The 25,080-nt window shown below is 42.0% G+C and overlaps 1 protein-coding gene across 1 annotated transcript in view; it reads left to right on the plus strand.

The window, feature by feature from the left end:
* The first annotated feature begins 1,918 nt into the window (after positions 1-1,918).
* The window catches only part of Amotl1 (angiomotin like 1), a 132,518-nt gene continuing 109,356 nt past the window's right edge, over positions 1,919-25,080 (plus strand). Inside the window, exons 1-2 of the mRNA XM_071616632.1 lie at positions 1,919-2,033; positions 13,806-13,856. Of these exons, the coding sequence (XP_071472733.1) occupies positions 1,949-2,033; positions 13,806-13,856 (136 nt within the window). The 5' untranslated portion in view covers positions 1,919-1,948. The remainder of the gene's footprint in view (positions 2,034-13,805; positions 13,857-25,080) is intronic.

The raw sequence follows: 25,080 nt of genomic DNA on the forward strand, positions 1-25,080 counted from the left end.
TTCCTATCTTATCTTTTTGTGTGTGGGAGGTACCCGGGATTGAACGAAGGGGCACTCACTGAGCCCCATCCCAAGCCTTATTTTGTATTTTATTTAGAGATAGGATCTCCCTGAGTTGCTTAGCGCCTTGTTGTTGCTGAGGCTGGCTTTGAACTCACAATCCTCCTGTCTCAGCCTCCTGAATCACTGTGATTATGGTGTGTGCCACTGTGCCCAGATTTTATTTCCTAATGAAGATAAAAATGTTTGATATTTATTTTATGATTAAATAATACAAGTGTGATCATGGTTCAGGGCTGGATTTCTACTACAGATATGTTTTAAATTTTGCACAGAGAACATCTCTTGTTCAACAGTGGACTGCCTCTAGCCCCATTTGTCCACCTCTCATGGGCTGAGGCTATTGCCTCAGTTGGCTAATGGATAAATAATGCAGCTTCCTCAGTTCCCTGATGCAGTATATAAGTTGACTTTGCATGTAAAAGCATAATATTATAGCCTGCAAGTCTTGGAAGTCCGAAACAGGTTTTTGACAATGTCTATTCTTAATACTTTCATTTAAAGTTGAAGTAGTTCAGTCTAGAAAAAGTAAACAATTTCCCAAAAGTCATCCAGTCAGTGCCAAAGTCAGAACTCACAGCTGGATTTATTTTTAAATCCAATGTTCTTACTGTTGCTTTGTGCTATATTCACTCCAGAAAGTCTAGAATTCCCTTCTAAAACTTTTGGGCACTTGGCTTGAACAAAAATTCCTAGTAAGCTAGAGCCCAATAAAGTACACTATAATCTCTTTAGCACCTCCTTGTATTTTATTAGAGATTTTTGTTTGTGGCAACTCCCCTGAGCACCACACTTCCCTAGGCAGACATCCAAAGAGCAACAAGTCAGTCTGCCATGTCTGCTGTCTGGCAGGCAGCGCAAGAACCTGCAAGGCAACTTTGAACAGCAGTCTAGGGGCCAAATCAAGCCAGCTGGTCCGATTACAGCACATGATAATCAGTGCCCATCCTAATTAGGCTGGCAGGATTTCTGCCATGGTGGATGGCCCACTTGCTGCATGCACAGATGTGGTGACTCATCCATGTTCAATTATTCAACCACTTTCATTTGAAGACCTGCTACATGCAGAGTGTTATTAAAACCTCTTTTTTATATGAGCAAAAGTTTGGACATGAGTTGTCATGCACTGAGATACTGTTTGTAAGTAGAGATACCACAGGAAGGCCTTCTCAAATGTGGCCAGTGGAGTGGGATGACCTGTTTGTGAATGAAAATTGAGAGCCCTTGTGACATGTGCCTTTCTATCATGATTTTCAAGAAGAGGAGGAAAATTGGTTTCCATGGGGCCTCTTGGCTCTGGGAGTTTTTTTAAAAATAATATTTATTGCATACTTTTCAAATTACAAAAGCAGCATATGTTCATTGTGGAAATTGTAGAAAATTACAAAAAAAAAAAAATTCCAATACAATGATAACAACTTTTTAGTTGAATTTTTTTTTGGTCTATTTTCTTTGACATATATAAGAATATATCTTTTTTCTCTTTTCATTTTTTTCCTTCCCCTTTCTTCCTGCTGAAATTGAAATCTGACTATGCCTCCTAAAATTCTAGAAGTCTGTACAACACAGAGAACTAAAGAGGAACTTCCTTGCCTAAAGCCTAGCACGTGCCAGTTGCTCCACCACTCAAATGCACAAAGAAACTTGGTTTGTGGACTTGAGCAACCTCAAACTCAGACCATGCCCAAATCTTAACAATAAGCTTTTCATGCCAAAGAAACATGATAAATTAGAAACTAACTAATTTCCTTCATGAAATTTTCCCATCTCCAAGAGAACTTCAATACTAATTCACACCTCCTTTTTTTTTTTTTTTTGGTGCTCTTTATGTATTGTAGGAATTTCTGTTTGTTCTGAGAGCTGTACATACAAGGGGCTTGCAAGAAGCATGGACCTCAGTGAAAAGTGGGCTTTGGAGGAAGGAAACTGGTTGTCGCCTGGTGGAATTCATCATTTTCCCAGCACAAGAGCAGGTATGGTCGCTTTTGATGTACTCTTCAACTCCTGCACCTCCCTATGTGAGCCCAGCTGTTCTTGGTACATGCCCAGTGCTGTTGCCTTTTCAAAAGCAGCTGGGTGTAGAGGAGAGGGCATGCGCTCTGAAGTCAGACAAACCTGGGTTCAGTCCTAAACTTACTCCTTACAGGCTGTGGGATTTTGAGAAAATACCTGGGCTGTAGCATAAGAGTAAGAATGCCTGCCACACAGAGCTCTAATAAGAATCAGTAATGTAGGCTGCCATTTACCAAGCTTTGGCCCTTGCTAGGTGGGTGCTGGGGTAGGTGAGCACCTAATATGTGTCAGGCATTATGCTCCTGTATTGCTTGCCTCCTAACAATCCTAGAAGCAATCAAATGAAGGCCAAAGCAACAACTACAAACAGAGGAGGTCAGCTCACCTCCCCTTTTTCTTTGTCCAGTTATATGATTATTGTGATTTAGCCTTAAATGATGGGAAGTTGTAACTCTCCTGGAGTGGAGTGTAGAAATTAAGAACCCGAACCCTGAAACAGAACTCTAAGACTCAACTCAATACTTTCCCATCCCCCAAATCTGATAGAGATTGACTTTGATGGTAAAAGGCTATGGATGGAGAGATCAGAGGTTACTGAACTGAATGCACTCACAAGATGCTTTTAGTGAGAGCTTGGCTCCTGTTTGTTTGTGTTCATTCATTCATTTGAGAATACTGTTTATCATATATTATACACCAAGCAATGGGAATACAAGAGAGAAAGCAACATGGACATAGAGATCACTGGACAACATTCTCTGATGTGCCCTATCTCTAAAATGGGACAATTTACATAGCAACATTCACAGAGCTTTTGCACTGTACCAGGATACATCTTCCAACAACATTATGGCAAACTGGAGGAGAGTTTCCAAAGGGAAAGTCAGATGCAGGAATTTGGATGCAGTCCACAGCTGTTTTCTCCTGTGCCCCAACACCTTGTCACTCTATCCACTTTTTAAAAGCTTGTTAAGCCAGTCTGTCTGCACAGACCGTGGAATTAAAGTGAATTTCCTTAGCTCAATATATAGCCCTTTCTGATGAGACCTCGGCCAGCTTCTCCAGACTCATCTCCTGCTGCTCACCACTAAGAATACCCCCCTTCTCTCTTAATAGATCTACTCCCTCAGGAGCCTTGTGTATGTTTTGCTTTCACATCCATGTGAGCCTCTGCAAAAGCTATTTCCAACTGCCTTCCACTTGGACGGTCCCTTCTCATCTTTGAAGCTTCAGCTTGAGTCAGCTGAGCTGGGATTTCTTCCTGACCTTCCACCTATCTGTCCCCATTCTGTTCTTATTGAGAGGCCCTCTTTGGTGCTTCCACAGCACTTTCCACACTGTATCATGGCTGTCTGTATCCTGAATAGCCTGTGAGCTTCCTGAGGCAGATGTTTAATTCGTCTTTGCATCACTGCAACCTGGCAAAGAGCTGATGGCCAGCAGGTGGCTGGATGAACGAATGAATGAATGAATGATGGATAGGACCACATCCTCTGCATATCTCTGCCTTTATCGAGAGGCTTCTTTCTGGGGCTGTGGCAGCCCACCTGGCTGTACAACTGCTTCTGGGCACCACTGCATTGCTTTACCCTGCTTTTAGCACACCCATAACATTTCACTCAGTGTCTCCAGGTCTATTTACCAAAGCTTGAAAGCAGAGGAAAGAAATAGGTGAGGTTTGCCCACTGGTGTTTTTGTTACCCAGGCAATAGAATCAACCATCCTAGAATTTTAGACCTGAAGGGAACCTCTGGGATCACTGTAACAAAGGGTTGACAGTGCTTATTGTGACTGCTCCACACACTATCGTATCCCTCTGAGTTTACCATGCCAGATATCTACATTCTTTGGAAAAAGGTTGGACAATAGGAAGGGGAAACAGACCTGTGTTGAGGTCTGCCTACAGTGGAGGCACAGCTGTGGGGTAAGTGATGAGCCTCTGAGGCAGCAAATCCTATGAAATCTGGTTCCAGTTCAGATAATTTGTGTGCAATGATGGAGGCACCCAAGACAAAGTCTGGCCATGTTTAGATATTAGATATTAGGGTATAGCACAATGACAAGGGATGGATTGGTGAAATCTGAAAATGCTTGTGGGCTGCTATTAGGGTGGTTCCGAGGCCCCGGGCTGGGATTCAGGAAAGATGTAAGTCTTAAAGGGACTGAGTAGGGAGGGAAAAATGGGAATCTGGTGAAGTCTAGAAGTGGGATGAGGAAACTCATGCAGAAACAAAGAGTGCTCACCCCACGGTGCCAGAGCTAGGTCAGATTGGAGAAATCAAAAAGAATTTTCTTTTCTTTCTTTCTTTTTTGTGGAGAGTACGGGGGATTGAACCCAAGAGTACTTCATCACTGAGCAACATCCCCAGCTCTTTTAAAATATTTTATTTAGTGACAGGATCTTGATAAATTGCTGAGGGCCTCACTAAGTTGCTGAGGCTGGCTTTGAATTTGCGATCCTCTTGCATCAGCCTCCTGAGCCACTGGGATTACAGGTGTGCACCACCACACCAGGCTCAAAAAGATTTTAAATCATTTACTAAGTATATACTATTATATACAATTGTCAGACACTACACTAAACCTCTTTTTGTATAGTTATAGACTATCTCAAGCTTTCTCACAACTGTATTCTCGTTTTATAAATGAAGAAACTGGGCCTGAAAAAGTTAAAGAACTTGTTCAAGGTCGTTTGGCTTACAAATGACGTAGCTGGGATTTGAAACTAGATCTGTCCCATCCCAGCCACCATAAGCTATTGCTCCTCAATCCATTCTCCAACACTCCCTACTCTGTCTTCATAATTTAAGGCTCTGGTGAACCAGTTACAAACCTTTATTATTGGTGGTTTAATTGCCACAGTAGAAAAGAGAACTAACTCTGAAGAGGGCCAAAAAATCAACAGAGCTGTTGTAACATGTGGATCTTATCCAAGCCTGCAGCTGCCTCATCTAACGCACTGCAAGGTCTCTACCCACCTGCTTCCAAGTATCTTTTCTCAGCACCATGTTTCTCTACCCCATCTCTCCCCACCATTGACTGGTATTAGCTGCTCCATCTCTTAGGCCCAATGGGGGTTAGTGGGGTTTGGATTTCTAATGAAGTACTGGGAAAGTCCTAGAAATGTTCAGGTCTTGGGGTCTGTTTCTTGGCTTCATGAAATCCTGTGAGAATTGTGTTAACTGCAGGGAAGTGCAGTCATCCTGGTGAGTCATAGACCTTGAGGCAGATCCACACAACATCTGTCCTTGTGTTATCCTTGGAGCATCTCCGGCTGCCATTAGGGTGGGACTACCTTCAGGAAGCTGGCTGGGGAGAGCCCAGGATGTCTGGGGGTGATAAGGAGTTTCTGAAAGAAACTCTCTCTGTGTCATACACTTCCAATGACCTGGGCCAGTGGGTTTTCAAACTTATTTTAAAGATCTGAAGGGCATTTTCCAAAATGAAATTGTATGTAATCCCTGACACCTAAAACACGAGGGGATGGTCTTTGGCTGGTGCCCTGTTTCTGACAGTTGCATTACAAGTTGATCTGGCTCTTCATTTGATTTGTCCACTGCCACATTGTACGTATATGTGATGCAGGAGGGAGGCCCTTCTCAGTAAAACCATAAAACATTTCTTCTTCCTGTTCCAGATGTGCTCATTCAGCTATTTAGGAGTCTTCTTCTCAGGGGACTCCACCTGTTTACTCACCTCATTAGGGGAGAATCAGGAAGTCTGGGAAGCACAGCCTGGCAGGGTGGACCAGGTACATTGCAGAAATTTAGTGGGACTGCTTCTATTATGCTTTTAAAACAGGAAAGAGCAGATTTCCCTTCTGGTGCCTCTCAGGATCATTGCTCAGGAAGGAAGGAAGCAACCTTTTCTGAGTGCAGTTTGTAAGCCAAGTGATACCACTGCATTTCATTCAAACCCTCACTGGAATCTTGTGGAGTAGTTATTCTGATCTCCATTTTGCAGATGAGTAAACTGAGTCTTGGAAAGACTGGTTAGTGAAGCCAGACTCATACAGCAAATGGCAGCAGAGCTCATGTTGAGACTCAGGGCTTTACACTTCAGAGCTGTGTCCTGTCCATTACTTTTTCGTCAGTTTCAAAGGACAATGTTATTCTGCATCTCCACATTTCCATGAAGTTTGATGCTTTTTGTCTTGCATTCCATGGTAAAAGAGGAATATAGGAAACTCTGTCACCCATGACCTTTTACTGGCATTTGTTCCATTACACTTCCTAAGGGCCATCATGTGTTCTACCCCTCTCATTTTATAGACACCAGTGCAGACGAGGTGGTTTGGGGTCTTTTCAAAGTTTAATGACAAGACTACAGCTAAAGTCCAGACCTCTCTTCCTGTCCTTCCCATCACCTACACTGTGATAATCACACAATGTACTGGGAAAACCATTTTCAGGTGGAAGAAGAGATACATCCCAAGGTCACTCTATTTGCAGCTCTGAAAGGAGCCATTTTCTCTCAAGCCTCTGTACAGGATGCTGGGGTGAAAAACATAAGATCAAGGTGGTCGGCATTTCAGCAGACACTCACATTCATCTTATGGATTTTTAAAAATAGTTTTTTATAGATTGCAATTGCAGCAAATGTTTTTGCCCTTTTTCTTAACACAAGATATTTCATCTGATTTCCCTCAATAGATCCAACCGGGTGTAAGTAGGAAGGATATGATTTTCCTCTGCAGGAACCTTTTTCTGTGTGTATTTTTGGAATAATTTTTTATTCTGATTCATGTCTACACCTTCTAGTAGCTTCTTGACTTAGCCAGAGTTTATTTCCTTTGATATGATATTGAGTAGGATTCTTTTATATCTTCATGTCTATATCATAGTTGGTAATAGGAATATGAGAGTGGGGGACCGGATAATTCCAATTTGCTTATGTATTTTTGCAAAACACCTTGCTTTTGTTAACAGCATCTTCTGCACTGATATTTGGATTTTTTTAAGAGAACATATTTAGCATTTTCACCAAAATGAGCTCTTGGCTTCCTGTCAGACTTCATGTCATATTATCTCTTATATTGTTTTTGCTAAGGATAATGATTATATATATTTAGTTGTAGATGAGCACAACACTTTTATTTTATTTTTATTTTTTTGTGGTGCTGAGGATCGAACCCAGGGCCTACAGGTGCTAGGTGAACACTCTACCACTAAGCCACAACCCCAGCCCCAGGATAATGATTATTTTTAGATGAGATATACTTAACTATTCTTCCTATGTAGCCTACTTCCTTCTTTGGAATTTATGAAGAACTAAGGCAATTATCTGAGGCTTGGTTTTCATTTAAGAGGAAAGAAAGCAACTGTGTTTTTCTCCCTCCCTTTTATCAAGAATTATAAAGTGAGATTGTGCTAAAAGGAAAGAATATTAAGCCCAAAGAGAAGTGGAAATAACCTTTGGGCCAATTCAGCTGAGGAGATAATGCTGCAACCAATTAATTACAAATTTCTTTTTGATAAAATCTTACTCTGGTGGGCATGCTTTTATCCTTGGTGTCATCTTTTGGCTTGTCCTAAGAGATGCAGATTAGAGACAAGGATACAGAACAGGGTCATGCTATGCTCAGGCAGTCAGGGTCCCATTCTTCTCTCCCAAATCAGTCCTACTCACACTTCCCCAGTAGGGGAGGGAGGCAGATGGGCCTTGCTTCTCCACTCTGCTCAGCTGTTGGCTAGCAGAGGGCCTCCAGGAGACAGATGGTGACCTGCACAAAAGACAGCAAAGGGCAATACCAGGGTGGTGAGAAAGGCAGAGAAGGAGGGCTCAGCTCATTTCTTTCTGTCTTCCATACTTCAAATTGGTGACCTCCCCAGAGACTGTTGGGAAGACTGTGAAGAGATCCCTAGGACACCCTGGCTACCATTCTAACTTGTTATTAGGGCATTTCTCTGGTTCTCTCTTGCAAACAGAGTTGACAGCATACCTTGGCTGGGAAACAAAAAACAGAAACAAAACAATAACAAAAACAATCTTCTTCCCATGTAGCTCTGAGCCCCTCACCAAACTCTTGGAGGAAGAAGCATATCACTTTTCCTCCTCTGCCTAAGTGACCATGTAACTCCTAAAGGACCCCAAAGTTAAAGTAGCCCACAGAAGTCCTCTCTTTGGCCTCTGCTCCTGGCAGGCTGGCAGATAGGCCCTTCCACCTCTGCAGCAGAGGCTGGCCAAAGGCTAATGGCATTTCCTGACTGCTCAGGGCATGTCCTTGGCCCAAAGCTAGAGTTGCTTCCCCTAGGCAGAACATCAGCAATGGGCATTCTGCTGAGAAAACATCTTTTAGCTACAACAACATGGAGAGTGTGCTCCTAGCCCTAGAAATGGAGCTCGAGTTTCCTTTGATCCCAGAGTTGGGCTCAGAATGGCATATAACTGTATGTACCTCAACTACCAACACCTGAGAGTTCTGACTGAGTGTTCTAGAAGACTGGAGTATAATCCTTTAAAAGCCTAAATTGTTTTTAAACTTTGTGTTCTAATAGTTGAAAAGATTCTTTTACCCATGACTTTTAAATACATTTGCTTGCCTTACTAAACAGAAAATATTCATACCCCAGCTTATGATTGGGGATGCAGCTAAATTACAATTAGAAATGTATTGCCATTAATTGGTAATTAATACTATATCTGACTATTTAAATAATTCATATATACTTGTAAATATGCCTAAAACACATCTTTCAGGATGACCAGGAAACTGTGGATGGTGTTTCAGGTTGGAGATGGATTCTGGGATAGGATGGGAAAGGGAGCTTTTATTTTTCAGTTTATAGATGCCTGTACTAAACATATAGATATCTGTACTAAAAAGAAATGTTTATTACAGATATCTATAAACTGAAAAATGAATACTATATTTACCTCAAATGAATACTGTATTTACCTCAAATGAATACTATATGCTTACATAATAAAAAATAATCAAGATATTTAGAATAATATAAAGAAACAAAGAATATTATAGCTTGGAGGAATGTTCCCAGACTGGCTTCCAAAAGTCCATTCAGTTAGTCATGTATCAGAGCAATAGTAACAGTGATAATTAGATACCACCTGCTGTGTGATATGTTTCTATAGAAAAACCTCACCTCAAGCCACAGAAATGTTTCTTTCTCTCCACATGTTCCACTCTCCAACATTGACCTTGAAGTAGGAGGTGGGCCTCCCTTTTGCTGTCTGCAGGGGCCATGACAGCAGGATGCCTACTGTCCACTTGAGACAGGAACCAAAGGCACTCTGGTACATTCCAGACCACTGTATAGAAGGAAAACGAACATTCATTAAGTATCCACTGCACATTGTACACTGTACCTGGTCTGTCTCATACCTAACTTATTTTCCCACTGCCAATGATTCAATGAGATAAATCTTATTTTCTAGGAAACTGAGGCTCTAAGAGAGTAACATCCCTGAGAGATCACCCCCTTAATAACTGACAGAGCTGAGATGCAAGCCTAAAAACTTGTATACTCTCCATTATAGCTTAGTGATCCTCTAGTAGAACCATCTCTTTGTAAGAAACCCATGAGTCAAGTGTGAAGAGGCTCTTTTAGATATTGTCCCAAGAGTCAATAAGGCTCTCTATTATAGAATGCCTTATTAGATGGTGAAGGTCATGAGGGTCCTGATCATCTCTGTATCTGCAGTGCCTAGCACAGTGTTGAAAGCATGGTAAATTCTCAATAAATGTCAGGTTGATTAAAAAGAAACATTATTGTTTGCTCTACTTCATAAGATAGAAAATTGAAATCATATATTTTAGGAACAATTTCAACAGCAAATATTGAAACAAGAAAAATGCTTTCTCATTAACCTCCAGTTGATTAGAAAATTCAAATAACTAAATGCTACAAAGAAAGTTCTTTGTTTACAAGTCATCCATGTATATGAACAAACTGAAGGGGGAGTCCATTGTAAATTTTTGTTTGGCAGAACAGTAGTTTGGGCAGGCTCTAGAATCTACTCACCCTGTGAAATATTTGTAATGTTCTTTGTTTTACTTTTTTGTTGCTGTAACAAAATATGCAAGACCAGGCAATTTATTATGATTATAAATGTACTTGGCCCATGGTTCTGGAAGCTGGGAAGTCCAAGAATGTGTTGATGGCTTCTCCTTAACATTGGATAAGGTCATTCTTGCTGTATTGTAACATGGTGGGTGGTGTCACATAGGGAGGTAGAGCAAGTATACTAGGTGAGTTTCTTTTCCTCTTCTTATGCAGCCACTAATACCACATGGGGGCCCCACCCTCATGACTTCATCTAATCCTAATTACTCTCCAAAAGCCCACATCCAAATACCATAAACATATGTATCTGGGGATTAAGTTTCCAACACATGATTTTTGAGGGGTCACATATGATCCATAGCACTCCTCATGGGGGGAAAGCTTGCTGCCATATAACCAACTTTCAAGCAAACTATTAGAACACAAACTGAAAGTCAAAGACAATGAACATTCCCCTCAATTTAAACATACCATGTGGTTAGTATTTTTCTTTCAGGAATTCAGAGTTGTCAAAGGAAAGAAAAGAGCCCATTTGTGTCAGCTGTAAAGGCACATGGCATTCAATAATAATTAACTTGATTTTTACAATGTCACAGTCTCTCTACTAGAGCTCAAAGTGCATCAGTTTATTGTAATCTCATCACAGTTAGATATTAGGTATGAGTATTATTTCCATTTTCACAGAAATGGAGGCTGGCAGAAATTAAGTTACCAGTTAATGGTGGAGCTGGGCCTAGAATCAAGGTCCAGCTGGCCTCAAAACCCTCTCTATTCTGACTTTCTTTGAATACAAAGAACATTTATTTCTTGATATAATGGGAAAAACAAGGAGACTTATCTGCAGACAGTCCATCAGACCCCATACACTCATGGGAACAGTGAGTCAAAAGCTGCTGTTAGAACCAAGAGCTGACCATTGGAGGCAATGCAAGGCTATTCTTGTCTTTGACAAGAGTTACTTTGGTGTATGGTAAGGTAGAATCCTTCCTGGGTTGCTTTTAAGAGCAAAAGGAAGAATGAACACTACAAGAGTAGACAATTCTTTTGATGAATTTTGTTATAAAAGACAGTTGAGAATTTGAGTGGTGTCTGGAGAGAGATGTGGAGTTAAGGAAGGATTTTGTTCTTAAAGATATGAAATTAGCATGTTGTACATAGCTGGGAATGGCCTAGGACAAAGGAAAGCAAAGTGGAAAAGGGGGAAAACCATGTGAATGGATCTGACCCACAATGGAGTTGGCTTTGGATGGAGTACAGATGATTCATTCATAGCAACAGGAGAGCTGGAGAGTCAATAAGCCAGGCCAGCATAGACTGATTGTTGAGATGCACCAAGGTCTACTTGAGTTACGTTTTATTTTCAACAATTGAACAGCATGATTTTTGGATCTCCAATCATGTTTTACTGAGTACATACAGAGAGAAAGAAGAGAATTAGATTTTACTAGAATTGTGGGGCAGGAAGTTGTTGTTTGTTTTTTAGGTAGAGTATGGAAAGAGAGAGGAACATGAATTTGAGGGTAAATGTGAGAAATAATAGCAATGAATCTGAAAACTAAGATCATAAAGACAGTGAGAGACAGAGAAAAGGTCATGGAAGAGGTAAATTATAGATGTTGTTAGGGTCAAGGAGACACCAGGGTAAGACAACAGAGGCAATAAACTAGGATGGTAGGAAGTGGTGGTTGGAGAGCAGAATGCTTGACATTGACATTAAGAATGGTGTTACTATGAAAATAGGTGGCTAGCCTGGTGGAGAAGGTCAAGGATAGGAGAGGATGTCATAGTTGAGAGACCAGAGTGTGAGAAGAATCCACTATGTCCATATGGAAAAAAACGAGAATTTCCAAGGGAATGTTATTGAGGCAACTGACAGTGAGCCACATGCCAATACCTTCAAAGAAGGAGTAGAATAACTGAAGAGTTTGTGGATGGATGAAATAAAGAGTGGCTAATAATATGGTCTATTCAAGGAGAGTCAGATTTCAGAGCAAGAAATTAAAAAAAATATGTTGAGAGAAGGACTGAAGATCAGGAGATTTTGCCAGTAATGAACCATGAATTGCAAAGAGCAAATGGAAAGATTCTAGGAGGTGGAACAGGAAGGAGTAATGTGTGCAAATATTCACTCAAGCATATTTGATTCTTGGATTTTGGAGATTTGATTATCAGGAGCAGGACAACAGAAGAGGATGGAGAGATAGGCTAAGAAGTTTAAGAATGGCTGCCTTGGTGGAGGACCGCCCCACCTCCCTCAGCTCAAGAGCAATTCCGGCTGAAGTGCTTCTTTCTGTCTTCCATCGGATTTGGAAACTGAAAGCTGACAGTTGAAAACCCGGGATGGCTGAAATTGTACGGGTTGAAAACACATTGGTACAGATCTGGGCCCCTAGGCTGCTGTGGCTGGTGCTCTAATCATTTTGAGACATTGGATCTTTTGAGACAACAGTGTGGACTGTTGCCTTTCCAACTGTCAGTCCTCCAAAAACGGAGAAAAGACATCCATGCTTACTCCTTCCTTGCCCTTGACCCCTCCTCAGGGTTATAAGCTGTGAGGTTCTGTCTCCAGGTTAAGTCCTAAAAGACCAGGGCCCTGCCTGGCAGAGCAGTTACAGCCTGTCCTGGGGGGAAATACATAATGCATCTGTCCATATTATCCAGGCCATTGACCCAGAGAGGAAGATTCCCATAATGTGACATAATTACTTTACGTCTCTCAGACTCTAACTTCTGTATACAGAAGTTGCATCCTGTATTTGAAACCTAAAGGCAGTGCTCCCCTTCCCACCGCAATCACAGTGATTGCTGTGAAGTCCTCCATAATTGTTTCCCTACCTGAGAAATTGACATCGTATTATTTCATCTTCTTGAACCAGGTGGTTTCTTAAGAGGAGAAAATAATGTTTGGACTGGAGTTAGAATATAGGTTCAAAAAGGAGAAAACATGGAGCGTAATTAAGCTCCTCCTCCCTTGTTGCAAGACAAATTCAAGCTCTGAAAATATAACACCTCTCAAGAAGTCCCAGAACAATTGGAAGAGAGCAGATGCAATACATAAGAGCAGGGAATAGTTTTTGAACAGGTTATGCTCTAATTATTAATAAATGCGCAAAGGATTTGGGGTGGGGGAAAACAACCTCCAACAGGGAGTCGGAAGGCAGCGCGCGCGCCGCTGCAGAGCATGACAGCCACACGGTCGCTTAGCAACAGACGGGGATGCGCGCGGGATGCCCCGCAGGGTGTGAGCTGGTGCCTCGCGCAGCAGCTGCAGGTGCCGCGCATTCTCAAGCCTTCCGGATCGCTGGAAAACTTTGAGGTTTCTCAGCGCTGGAGTGTCCGCTCCAGGTCCCAGCCGACACAGGGATGCGCCCAGACGGCTGAGGATAGACGATGGATCCACCAGCCCGCGCGCCCCGCGGGGAAAACAGCGGATTAGGTTTAGCGCCCGCAGAAAGTTATCGCGCACCTGCTAGTGCCTGGAAGATGCATGATCCCTGGGCCGAATTGCCCCCAAATTTCTTTGCCAATTCCTTACCTTCAGTGGATCCAGCGGTCCGAGTCCCTAATGGACTCTGGTTCACGGATTCTGATAATGGGAGAGAGAAACCCAGGCTTTTCTAAGGGACTTGCTTGTTAGCTGATGCCTAATCGATTTGCCCTGAATGGTAGCGCTTCAGTTTTTGTTTTCTGCCTTTCTTCTTCCCCCAGACAGTGAGTTTGTGGACGCCTCCCCCGAGTCTTACAGCCCGGAGGAGTTAGGTAAGTCTTTTAAATTTTTCTTTTCTTTTCTTTTTTTCTATCCACCTGCGGAGGGGTGGATAGAAAGTGTCAAGGACACTGGGCAGCACGCACGCTCCATTCTTGGACACAATGGCCTTTTCTAGCGTGTGCTTCAGGGGTAGCGGGGTAAGAGTCCCATGTTCGGTGTGTGTGTGTGTGTGTGTGTGTGTGTGTGTGTGTCCGTCCTTCCCCAGATCAGTGGTGATGCTAAAGCAGTATGGAACAGCAAACTTCCAGACCTATGACTGATCTGCCTGTACTGATCTGCCTGGAAGGACGCCGTGGTGGGCGATTCTGCCTTGCCAAAGTACCTTGCCTGAGAGGGACATTGTGTGGGTAGTCCTTAACCTGAATCTAAAGAAGTCAAAGGCCTCCAAAGGGCAGTATTGTCATTAAACCACAGGACCTGGGAGCCGCCTTCCTCCCTGATAGCTATTCTTCATTTGGTTTTCAGGTATTTTGGACTAGGTCATTCCATGCTCCTCTCCCTGTGGCTGTAAGAGATTTTGGCAGGTGAATGGTGACATTTGTCGAAGGCAGAGTGTGTGAAGAGAGGGAAATTTACACCAGTCAGGATCCTTCTGAGCATTCCTGCTCTCCAGTCTTACTGGTGGCCTAGTGTGGTTGCTTTTTTTCTTTTTCTGTTCTCAGGGATAGGTTTAGCTGCTATCACCTGATCTGTCAAGTCTGTCCTAGCTGTTCTCTTATGACCAGCTGAAAATCTTGACTTCCTACCATGAAATGAAAGTATTTTTTAAAAATGGTATAAATGGCAGTAAAGGAGAAGAGAAATTGTCCACAGCAATTGAAAAATGTTTACTCACTGAAATATTCTCAGCATTGGGCACCTTGTTTCTGGTCAATCTCTTGGCCTGGGCTGTATGTTCTTATCCAGTTCCACACCACCTCAAGTAAAATTCCACCTTGGCAACAATTCTAATTCATTTCCAGGAATCTCGCACTTAAAATAGGTCTGGATCAAGAGTGGCACTCTGAGGTAAGGAAGAGTACCTTGTTTATTCAGAAATGTGTTTCTGACAAGTTGTGAGGCAATCATGTCTCTGTTAATGGAATTGTACATTACATGCTATCTGTTAAAGGCACACCATAGTGGATCTTTATAAAATGAAAAGAACATCTGAACCATAGCTTTGCATGACGTGATTTATTAGAGAGGAAGTACTTGGTGATCAGCTCCCTGCATGTGTGATTGTGTACTGATAATACCAGCATTGGCATTCCATGGTGTGACAGAAGCTATTTGGTCCTTTTAGATCACGGATGAGCATAAGCAATGGCAGAATGTCTTTCTCTGAAAGACCCGACTGTCAAACTACTAAATGGTTTGCATTGCAGAATGATTTATGTATAAGAAAGGTCCAGGTGTTTGACCCTCTTTAATTTCCATATCTCCCCCTGAGATTAACAGTCTAGACTGCCCAGCACAGGCAATGATAAATAGAGGGAACTCTGCAAATTAGCAGTAAATATTAAGAAAGTGATTTTTTTTTCCTTTCCAGTTTAGAGAGCAAGAAAACAACCTTTTTTTTTTTTTTTTTCATGTGGGAAAAACAGATTTGGCTATAACAAAATAGTATAGATTGGGTGGTTTTTTGGTTTTGTTTTTTATTTTTTATTTTTGTAATTGTAGATGGACAGCATACCTTTATTTTATTTGTTATGTGGTACTAAGTGTCAAACCTAGTGCCTCACACATGCTAGGCAAGCACTCTGCCACATAGCCATAACCCCAGCCCTTAGAATGGGTAGTTTTTAAACAACAGAAATTTGTTGGTTCTGGTTGTCAGGTAACCTCTTAGGTATTTTCCAGTTCTAGACTCCTAAGATGCTATGATGGTCTATATAAGCCAAAAGAGTCCCCTTGCCATCCGATATTCATTGTGTATAATCATGTGCCTTTCCATTTGAGTACATGGTATCTCTCTTTGGGGAAAGGTTTGACAGAGAAGCCTTCTGAGAGAGAATGCATTTTTTCTACGCTATTCAGGTCAAAGAGGGAGCTCACATTTATCCCTTGGAAAGAGGATGATAGTTTTTGGTGCTTTTCTTAGACACACAGCAGGAAAAATGCCTCTTATAGCAGCTGATGAGGTTGTCCAGTAGCCATCTTTTAGGAGCACAGATGCACATAGGTTTAGTCGTGGCTAGAATATAAGAAGAGGTAAAGAAAAGTTAAAGGAAAACTGTTTATTCACAACACTGTCTACATTCAATGCATGGGTTTTCCACACTAAGCAGTTGTTCAAATCTATGCAAACATCAACTGAGTGTCCTACAGTTTAATTAAATTCAGGCATTCCACAGAGTTTGTGAAGACTCCACAGGTTAAGGACTCTGTTAAAGTTCTCTCCTACTTTAAATGCCAGTTGTAAGTAGTGGTTCCCCTCATTCACCACACCTCTGGCAGACTTGGCTAAAAATCAGAAATTCCCACAACCTTCTCCTGAAGGATACAAATCAACTGCCAGAGGAAGAGATAGAGAAGGCAAGATCTGTGTGGGTCCCAAGCACAGGAGCTTCCATCTGGTAGGATTAGGGTGATTCACCCTCCTAGCACATGGATGTGATGACCAACCCAGAAACTTTCCAAACTTCTTCATTTAGGATTCTTATGTAGGTACCATTATGTAGGCAAGATAGACTGAATACATTGGCCACTAGTGAAGTCTCTAGCCCTTTCTCCTCCCCAGAGGTCAGATTGGGGTGGGAGTGCATTGGAAAGAGTTGTGTTCATCTGAAAGCTTCTCTGCAACTAACCTAGTCTCCAAAATAGGTAGTTGAAAATAGTGATCAGGCCAACTGAATTAGTGACTTGTCCCTGGTGTGGCACATGGAATGGTTTTCCATCTGGATCCTTTGGTGACAGTCCCCTAGGTTCTTGCTGCTTGATTGGTAGTCTAATTCACCTCTGAATTTTTATGGAAGTCTCCTAACAAATTATGAAAGGCTCCTTGGGGGATTTGTTCTCAGTGTTATAGCAATATCATATAATGAAATTAAGTCACAAAAACAGGAGTTTTTGAAGAGGCAGTTGGAAAAGGAAATGTCTCTGGATGAATGTGTACTGAAGGCCACTGTGATGGCAAGTCAGGAAGCAATGACCTCTTTCCTGTGGTCCATTTTCTAAAGAGGCAAAGCACATACCTTTCCACAGCTGTCTCTACTTAGATGTGGTGGATCTCTGAGGGGTTAGAAAGAGTGCATGGAGAGTTGGGATGAACCCAGATATTATCATGGTTGCCCCTGTTTAATAACCTTCATTGACTCTCCCCTACCTGGAGAATAGACATCTGGTTTGATATAGGAGTACTTCCAGGGTCTGCATCAACCCTATGCAATATAACCTTCTAGTTACACTGGGAATAGTCCTCTGAATGTAGCTTTGTTCCTTCCACCTGCATACCCTTCCTTCCCCTTCTCCCTTCTCATATGGTTAGCTTTGACCCATCCTTCAATACTGACCCCATGTGTCATGACTTCTTAGTGCTTCTCAACTTGGCTGAATATTAAAATCAGGAAGAGCTTTTAAAAGTCTTTTGACTGGGTCAGAACTCTGAACCAACCCATCACAATCCTTGGGGTCTGGGCCAAAGTATCAGTGTGATTGTTGTCATTTTTAAATCAATCTCAAGTGATTGTAGTATGCAGCCATGGTCACACACCACGGCACTGGATAGTGACCACCACACTCTTCTTTATAAATGTAGCAGCTGACATAGTGCCTGGCACATGGAAAATCTGCATTGAATGCTTATTGAATGAGATAGTAAAGGAGCCACTGCTGAGCTGCTTTGCCTTTTTTAAAGTTACATTTCTGAGATTTCCTCCTCTACTGGTTTTAACAGTGCCTTGAGGACTAGATCCTTTAACATGTGACTTGTATCTAACTCCTTTGTTCATTCCTTGGTTTTATTCAGTTTATTTTATTTTTTTTTAAATTAAAGTTTAAAACTTTAATGTGTTTCATATAAAGGTAATACCTGCTTATTTTAGAAAATTTGTATATTAGGAAGAATAGGAAAAAAACCTACTCACACTATCTAGAAGCAAACTGGTCCCTTATTTCCTTAACTTTTCCTAATTTGTTGTCCTTTGGGGTTGCTTGACCCCTGGCATGCCTGAGCAAGCTCAATTGCTGATCTTTACTCAGAGCCTGCAAACTTCCCTCTGAGGGTCAGAAGAGGAGTGTCCCATGAGAACTGCATTCTTGGGAGCCATGGGGGTTAACTCTCTGAGGACCAATATATCATGAGAAAGAGTTGTCTTGTGCTATTCTTGCCTTCCTCATTTAGGCAGGATGTCTGGGTCTTATCAGAAAAAAAATTATAACATTTATGTAACTTCTTTAAAATAATCTCTTAAATGTTTGCCAGTCGCTCCCCTACTACCCCACACTTCTAAAATATGGGATGAAGTCGTAGCTCTAGATAATTGTGTTTATGTCTTACCCGGGATAGCTAAACTCAAATGTCAGTGATTTAACACAGCAAAGGCTGTGTTTCTTTCTGGTGTTATATTCTAGCACTGGATTTAGAAGGGCTCTACTCCATGTGGTCATCGGAAGCTCCTGGCTTCTCCATCCCCTGGTTTCACTGTCTTCCATGGGCTCAGATTCTTTCAATGCCTGCTTTGTATCTATTTAGAAGAAAGGGGAATCTGATGAGCTAGAAAAAAATATGCTCACCCTTGCTTATCTCAGCCTGGAGATAAATACTTCCTTGCCAGTATATTCCAAAGGTGAGAACTATTCCTGTAGCCTTACCCAGTTGGATGGGACTGGGAAATACAGCAATGTTCCAGAAAGAAGAGAACACATACATTGGTGCTCACTGGCAGTCTCTACCACCTGTATTTCTCTTATTGCTCAAACCACCATGACTCTTGGCCTCATTGTGGCCATGTAGGTACTAGGCTCTTTTGTATTACTTGGGGTACACATTGAGTTGCTTCAACAAAAGGCAGAATGACAAATACTTAACCAAACTACAGGTTAATTTTTGTTTCACTTAGAGCACAAGCAATCCAAGGCTGATATGGTAGTGTCATGGTGCTTCATATCCTCAAATGTAGTTTCCAGGCAATGTGTAAAGTGGTTGGGTAGAGTAGAGGGAAGACTAGTAATCTTAACAAAGTATGTCTTAGTGGTTAAGAGTGTGGATCCAGGTACCTACTGTATGGGTTTGAGTATTAGCTCCATTTCTTAGTTGCTTTTTGACCATAGACAATTTACGTAATCTGTGTCTCCATTTCACAGTCTGTAAGATCATGCCCCAGATATTTTCAGATGCATTTCCAGGGTCACTCACTACCTTTTGTCACTCTGCTCTGTGCCATGGAAAACTTACCCTTTACAATGCATCCTCTGGATTCCTGTTGGCTTTGGCTAGTGAGAGGTACTGGCAGGATATGTGATAGTGGCAAGAAAGACAGAGACATCAGGGTATTCCCTGTCTGTCAAGATGGGATGGTATGGCTGTATGGTTGTACTGAAGGCCATACCTCCTATAGAGTAGTCTTTTCTTATAGCATCCAGTCATGCTGGGTTCTTGGTATATTATTAGGATTTATTAAGAGAATTGGCTCACACAACAATCTGCAAGCTGGAGACCTGGGAAGTCAGTGGGGTGGCTCTGAGTTTGATAGCCTCAAAACTAGGCAGGCTGATGGTGTCACTTTGACAGTCTGAGGCCAAAAACCTGAAAATGGGGTTGGGAATCCAGGGTAGGAAGCTAGGGAACAGAAACTCCAATGCAATTTCCAGAATCCAAAGGCTGGAGAACCTGGCATTCTGGCACTCAAGATATCCAGCTCCATAGACAGAGCAAGAATTTGCTTTTCCTTCACCTTTTTTCTTCAGTAGTTTCCCTAGCCAATTGAATGGTACCTGCCTACACTGAGAGCATATCATTCTCAGCCCCAATCTCCTCTGAAAACATCCTCACAGATACACCAGAAAAAAAGTGCTCAACCAACTATCTTAAGCATCCCTTAATTCAGTCAAGTTGAGACCTAAAATTAACCATCTCAGGGGTGGTAGCAGCTCTGCATTGTGACTAGCCCTGGGGGCTTTCATTGTCTCCTATTGTTTTCCCTTGACTGTATCAATCACACTTTTGTAAGTAGTCCCTTCCTTAGGCTCTCATGGATTGCCCCTGTACTGATAGTCTTGACTGATACAATACCAATCTCAGACCATGGTGGTAAGGAATGACTGAACACAGTAACCACCATTAAATGTCTTTCTGCTTCTATGCAGGTGCTCTGATACCTTCAGGCATGGCCAAAACCTTCTGAAAGATTTAATGTTTGCCATATACATTAAATCATATTGCCACTCTGCCTCTTCCCCACTCTGTAGGGAACAGGATAATGTGTAAAGACTCAAGAGTTGTGAACACTTCTGTTCTGAGTCAGATGCTTCCTATATCCAAAGTTTTCTCCCTCCCATTGACATGAAGATGAATAAGGAAAAAGGAACCAGGTTTACCATGCACCTACTCTGTACCAGGAACTTTACACATGTAAACATTACACCAACTTACCAGTGTGGGATTTAAATCCTGTTACCCACATTTGCATTCCAAACAGAACAATTTCCAGGGATTTAGCCTGCCTGCCATCCTTCTCCAGGCCCTAGACATAGCTTCTGATGGGGAGGGAGTTTTCACCCCAGTTTAGCTTTTTCTCAGGATGACTGACAGTGGAAAATTCAATTCCCTTCACAGGAAACCTCACCCTACCACAAGGGTGTGGTCCAGTCTCCTGGCTCCAATAAAACAATCACAGAAGAGTTCAACATTGTTACAGTTCCCCAAATCTGGGCAACTCATTCTCTTCCATGATTGATCTTTTTCCCATTTCATTCTCAGAACAACTCAGTGAAGCAGATGGGGTTATTTTCATTTTATGGAAGAGAAAACAAAATCTTACAGAAGCTAAATTATTTGCCCAATATTACACAGCTTATTAGGGTTTAGATTAAATATATAATCTCTGTCTCTAAATCCAATCTCAGTTTCCTGGGGAGAAAAATGTGCAAGCTGTCTTCCTCCCTGGGGAAACTCGTTGTGTGTTGAGTAAGTAGTATATGTAAAATTTAGTTGGTTCTCTGTACCTGTGGGTTCTGCATTTGTAGAGTCAACTAACTGTGGATGGAAAATATTTTTCAAAATCAATGGTGTCTGTATTGAACATGTACAGATTTTTTCTCTTATTCCCTAAATAAAAAAGTGCAACAACCATTAACATAGCATTTGCATTGTATTAGGTATTGTAAGTAATCTAGAGATGATTTAAAATTTATGGGTGAATGTGCATAGATTTGCACACCCATGGATTTTGATATCCTAATACAGTGGTCCCAGAACCAGTCCCTCATAGTTATGGAAGGATGACTTATCCAGCCGAGAGCCTGGCTGTACCTGTCAGTTCAGGACCGTTTTGTTGAATAAAAGACGGAATAGTAATTGTCTGAAGTTGTATATATTTTGGTTTCTTCAGATTGCCAAATAATAATCAATTTGCAGTGGAATTTTCTACAAATGGATCCAAATCAACAGCCATTAAAACTCTTCTTAGCTCCCTTCATTTCTTTCTCTCACTTTCTCTCTCTCTCTCTCTCTCTCTCTCTCTCTCTCTCTCTCTCTCTCTCTCTCTCTCTCTCTCTCTTTTCTTGTATTGTGCATGGACTTCCCAGAACATGAAACCTCTCATGGTTCCTGGTGGCACTGATCCACTTTCAAAGGAAACCAAACCTTTGCAGTAGCATTTAGAGCAGGATGATAGAATTCTGGTAGAGTATTGAAATGCAACTTCCAGATGGAGGGCAGATGCACTTGGACATGGGTGTAAAATGAATCACTGCTCCCGTAAAATGTGTTTGCAAAATGATATTATGCCTTGCCCAGGAGGTGAAGTTTGATTTCAAGGAATTGTAGTTGGAAGAAAGAAAGGACTAGGAGGGGGAAATGACAATTCTCAGAGATAAATGATTATCTATCTTGGTTAAAACACAAACAAAACAATAAACGACAAAAAAAGAGCGTGGATTTCAGGGATAGAATGCACACGCATGCACACACGTGTACACACACACACACACACACACACACGAAGATGGAAATCTTGCCAAAGAGATGTTCATACTAGAAATACATCGAATTGCAGCCAGTCGTTCCAGAATACCAAACACAAGTGTGACTCTCCAGAAAGTGATATTTCACTTATTGTTAAGTGTGCTGGGAGTCTGAGAAAAGTGTGAATAACCAGCTTGATCGCTTCAAGGATGCTATGATTATGATTTCTGGGTCACATTCTTCCTGGATGATCATTCTGGAATATGTCCCGTTTGGTTCTGTTTCTCCCACTTTCCCAGCAGTTTTACCCGGGGTGGACATGTTGATTTGAGTGGATGTCACTTGTTTGTCTCTCTCTCACCCCTCCTCTTTCCCTGCTTCTCCTCTGCTCTCTGTCTCTGTCTCTGCCTCTGTTTCCAGGGCAGTCTCCTCCCTTGCTTCCTCCGGTTGCTCCCTCCTTTCTTTTCCCATCTTCAGATGGAATATAGACAGCACAGACTTGCCTTCTGAGGGCCTTCTGCCAGAAAATGGAACAGGTCAAATTATAAAAGGGGATAAAAAAAGAATGTTCCTTGGCAAAATGGGGGAAACAGATGTTCCGGGATGGTTTTGCTGTCTCTGGCTGTATGCTGCCTGCTGAGAGGCCCCTCTTCAGGATTGCTAGAAATGAATGTTCACCACCATGGCACATATGGGTGGTTATTATAGTGTCAAAATATATATATGCTTTTATTTTGGCTTAATGCTCTTCTCTCTGTGACCTTTGTTCCCTCAAATCTATCTTTGGCGAGATTACTGACTGACCACCTGGTAGCAGTATTATTTTCAACTTCTCAGAGCTTTAAAAAAAAAAAAAAAGAAAGAAAAAGAAACTGCTGGGAAGAGTGGAAGTCAAAGCTACTTTCAGGTCACTCACTGTTCAAGAGTAAATATTTTAAGGAAACTTCAGGTTTTAAGAAAACAGAGGAGAGAACTGTGGGAGTGGATCCTGGTCTGGAATGATCATCGGAAGTCCATGGTGGGGGAGGGAGGAGAGCCAAGTAAGGGTCTTGCTGGGACTCCTGAGCCAGCCTGGGCTCCTTCGTTTCTATTTCCCAAAGGTTTTCTGTGCACTGGCTGTTGACCATAAAGAATGTTCATTATTGCTGCCCTTGGGGTTGGCCAATACGAGAGCTTAGACTCCCTCCTCTTTTAAAAAAAAAATAATCTATTACCTCTTTGACTCTAAAAGCCACACTCCGCCCCCGCTGCAAACACACACTGACTCAAAGGAAGAGTCTAATCTGGGGATTTGCTAAGGACTGAGGACTGAGACAACCAGTTTTATGTCTCTGTTGGACCCTTATGTGGGTTATCCCCAGGAGACCACCTGCAACCTCCACCTACAGTGGTCCCTTCTCATCCTGTAGAAGTGACAAACCATCTACATTTAATAATATTTACATCCTACTGGGGATTTCTTTCTCCCCTTCCTCTCTCCCCATCACTTTCAATCATGACTCATTTCCCTGAAGGCCATGCCATTTTCTCCTCTGCTCTTGGGTTCATCAGGTGACATTGCAAAAGGAGAAAAGGAAAAAGGAAATCAACTATAAAAGTGCAAAGCCATAGTCACCACAAAACCAAATAAAGGTAATCAAAAAAATTAGAAAAAGGAATTCACTCTAGGTGGATGAAGAACAGAATCAGTATTTCTGCTTACAACACCACCCATCCTGCGCCACACACTGAAAGCTAGGCTCAGGAACACAAGGTGAACAGATTCAATCCTTCCCTCCAAGAACTGGTGACCTAACTCAGAGAGAAAGACCTATTTGCAGATCAAATTTACAGCGTGGAACTCTGGCTCTTTCAGGCCAATCGGCACTAACCAACTATGTGAACTTGGGCAGGGTGTCTAATCCTGTGGGTTTGGGGTTCCTCATGTTTGATAAAGGAATTCAAATACTGTCACGTGCTGCACAAGAGCACATATACAGTGCTGGCCCCATAACATTAAAATGGAGCTGAAAATTTCTGTCTCCTAGTGTCATTATGGCTATCTAAAATCATAGAGCAACACATTATTCACATGTTTATAGTAGTGCTGGTACAAACATTCCTGTTTAGATATGTTTAGATACTCCAATACTCATCATTGTGTCAAAATTTCCTGTGGTATTCAGCATGCTAACGTGCTGTGTGTGTGTGTACAGCCTAGGAGCAGATAAGCTGGGTGTGCAGTAGGTTAGTTAGTAAGGCCCATACGATGATGAAATCACCTGATAAGATATTTCTCAGAATGTGTCCCCATGTTAAGTGATATAAGACCAAGGACAGGTGCTGTAGTTTATGCCTGTAATCTCAGTGACTCAGGAGACTACAGGAGGAGGATTGCAAGTTCAAGGCCAATCTCAGCAGTTTAGCAAGGCGCCAAGCATCTTAGTGAGACTGTCTCAAAAAGTTAAAATAAATAAATAAATGAAAAGAGTTGGGAGTGTAGCTCAGTGAAAAGCAGTCCTGGTTTAATTTCTTGTCCTCCCCCAAAACAAAACAAAGCAAAACAAACAAAAGTGATATGACTGTACCTACTTCATAAGGTTATTGGAAGGGATTGAGTTAATACATGCAAAGTTCTTAGTGCACAATGAGCACTCCCCGAGTAATTGCAATTGTTATTCTGGTGAGTGCAAGGGGGCATAGATCCCTGGAGAAGAGGAACCAAATTGAGTTATGGAGGTCCAGGGGAGGCCAGGCAGGCTTCCTGGATGAGATCCCACCTTCACAGTGTGACCAGCAAGAGCAAATGGCACAGGGCATGAACAGCACTAGGTGCTCCTGAGAACAACTAGTGGCAGCCACAGTGAGCTCATCTATGCTGGAGCACAGGAGTAACCCATGAAGCTGAGTCTCCTCCTCACCTATTACTTTCCTGTATTAGCATGGAAAGTCTATAAAGTGGGTCTGTAACCTTGTTATGGACTTCCTCAAATGCTGTGCATGTGCAGATGTTTCACAGATGCTGCTGTCCCATTCCTAAAAGGCCCTTTGGCTTGCTCAGTGGGGTCAAAGCTGTGGCACCTGCTCACTTGCATGTCACTCCTTTTCCCATTATTGCCATCATTGGT

This window comes from Marmota flaviventris, chromosome 9, assembly GCF_047511675.1.
Source record: "Marmota flaviventris isolate mMarFla1 chromosome 9, mMarFla1.hap1, whole genome shotgun sequence".
NCBI lineage: Eukaryota > Metazoa > Chordata > Mammalia > Rodentia > Sciuridae > Marmota > Marmota flaviventris.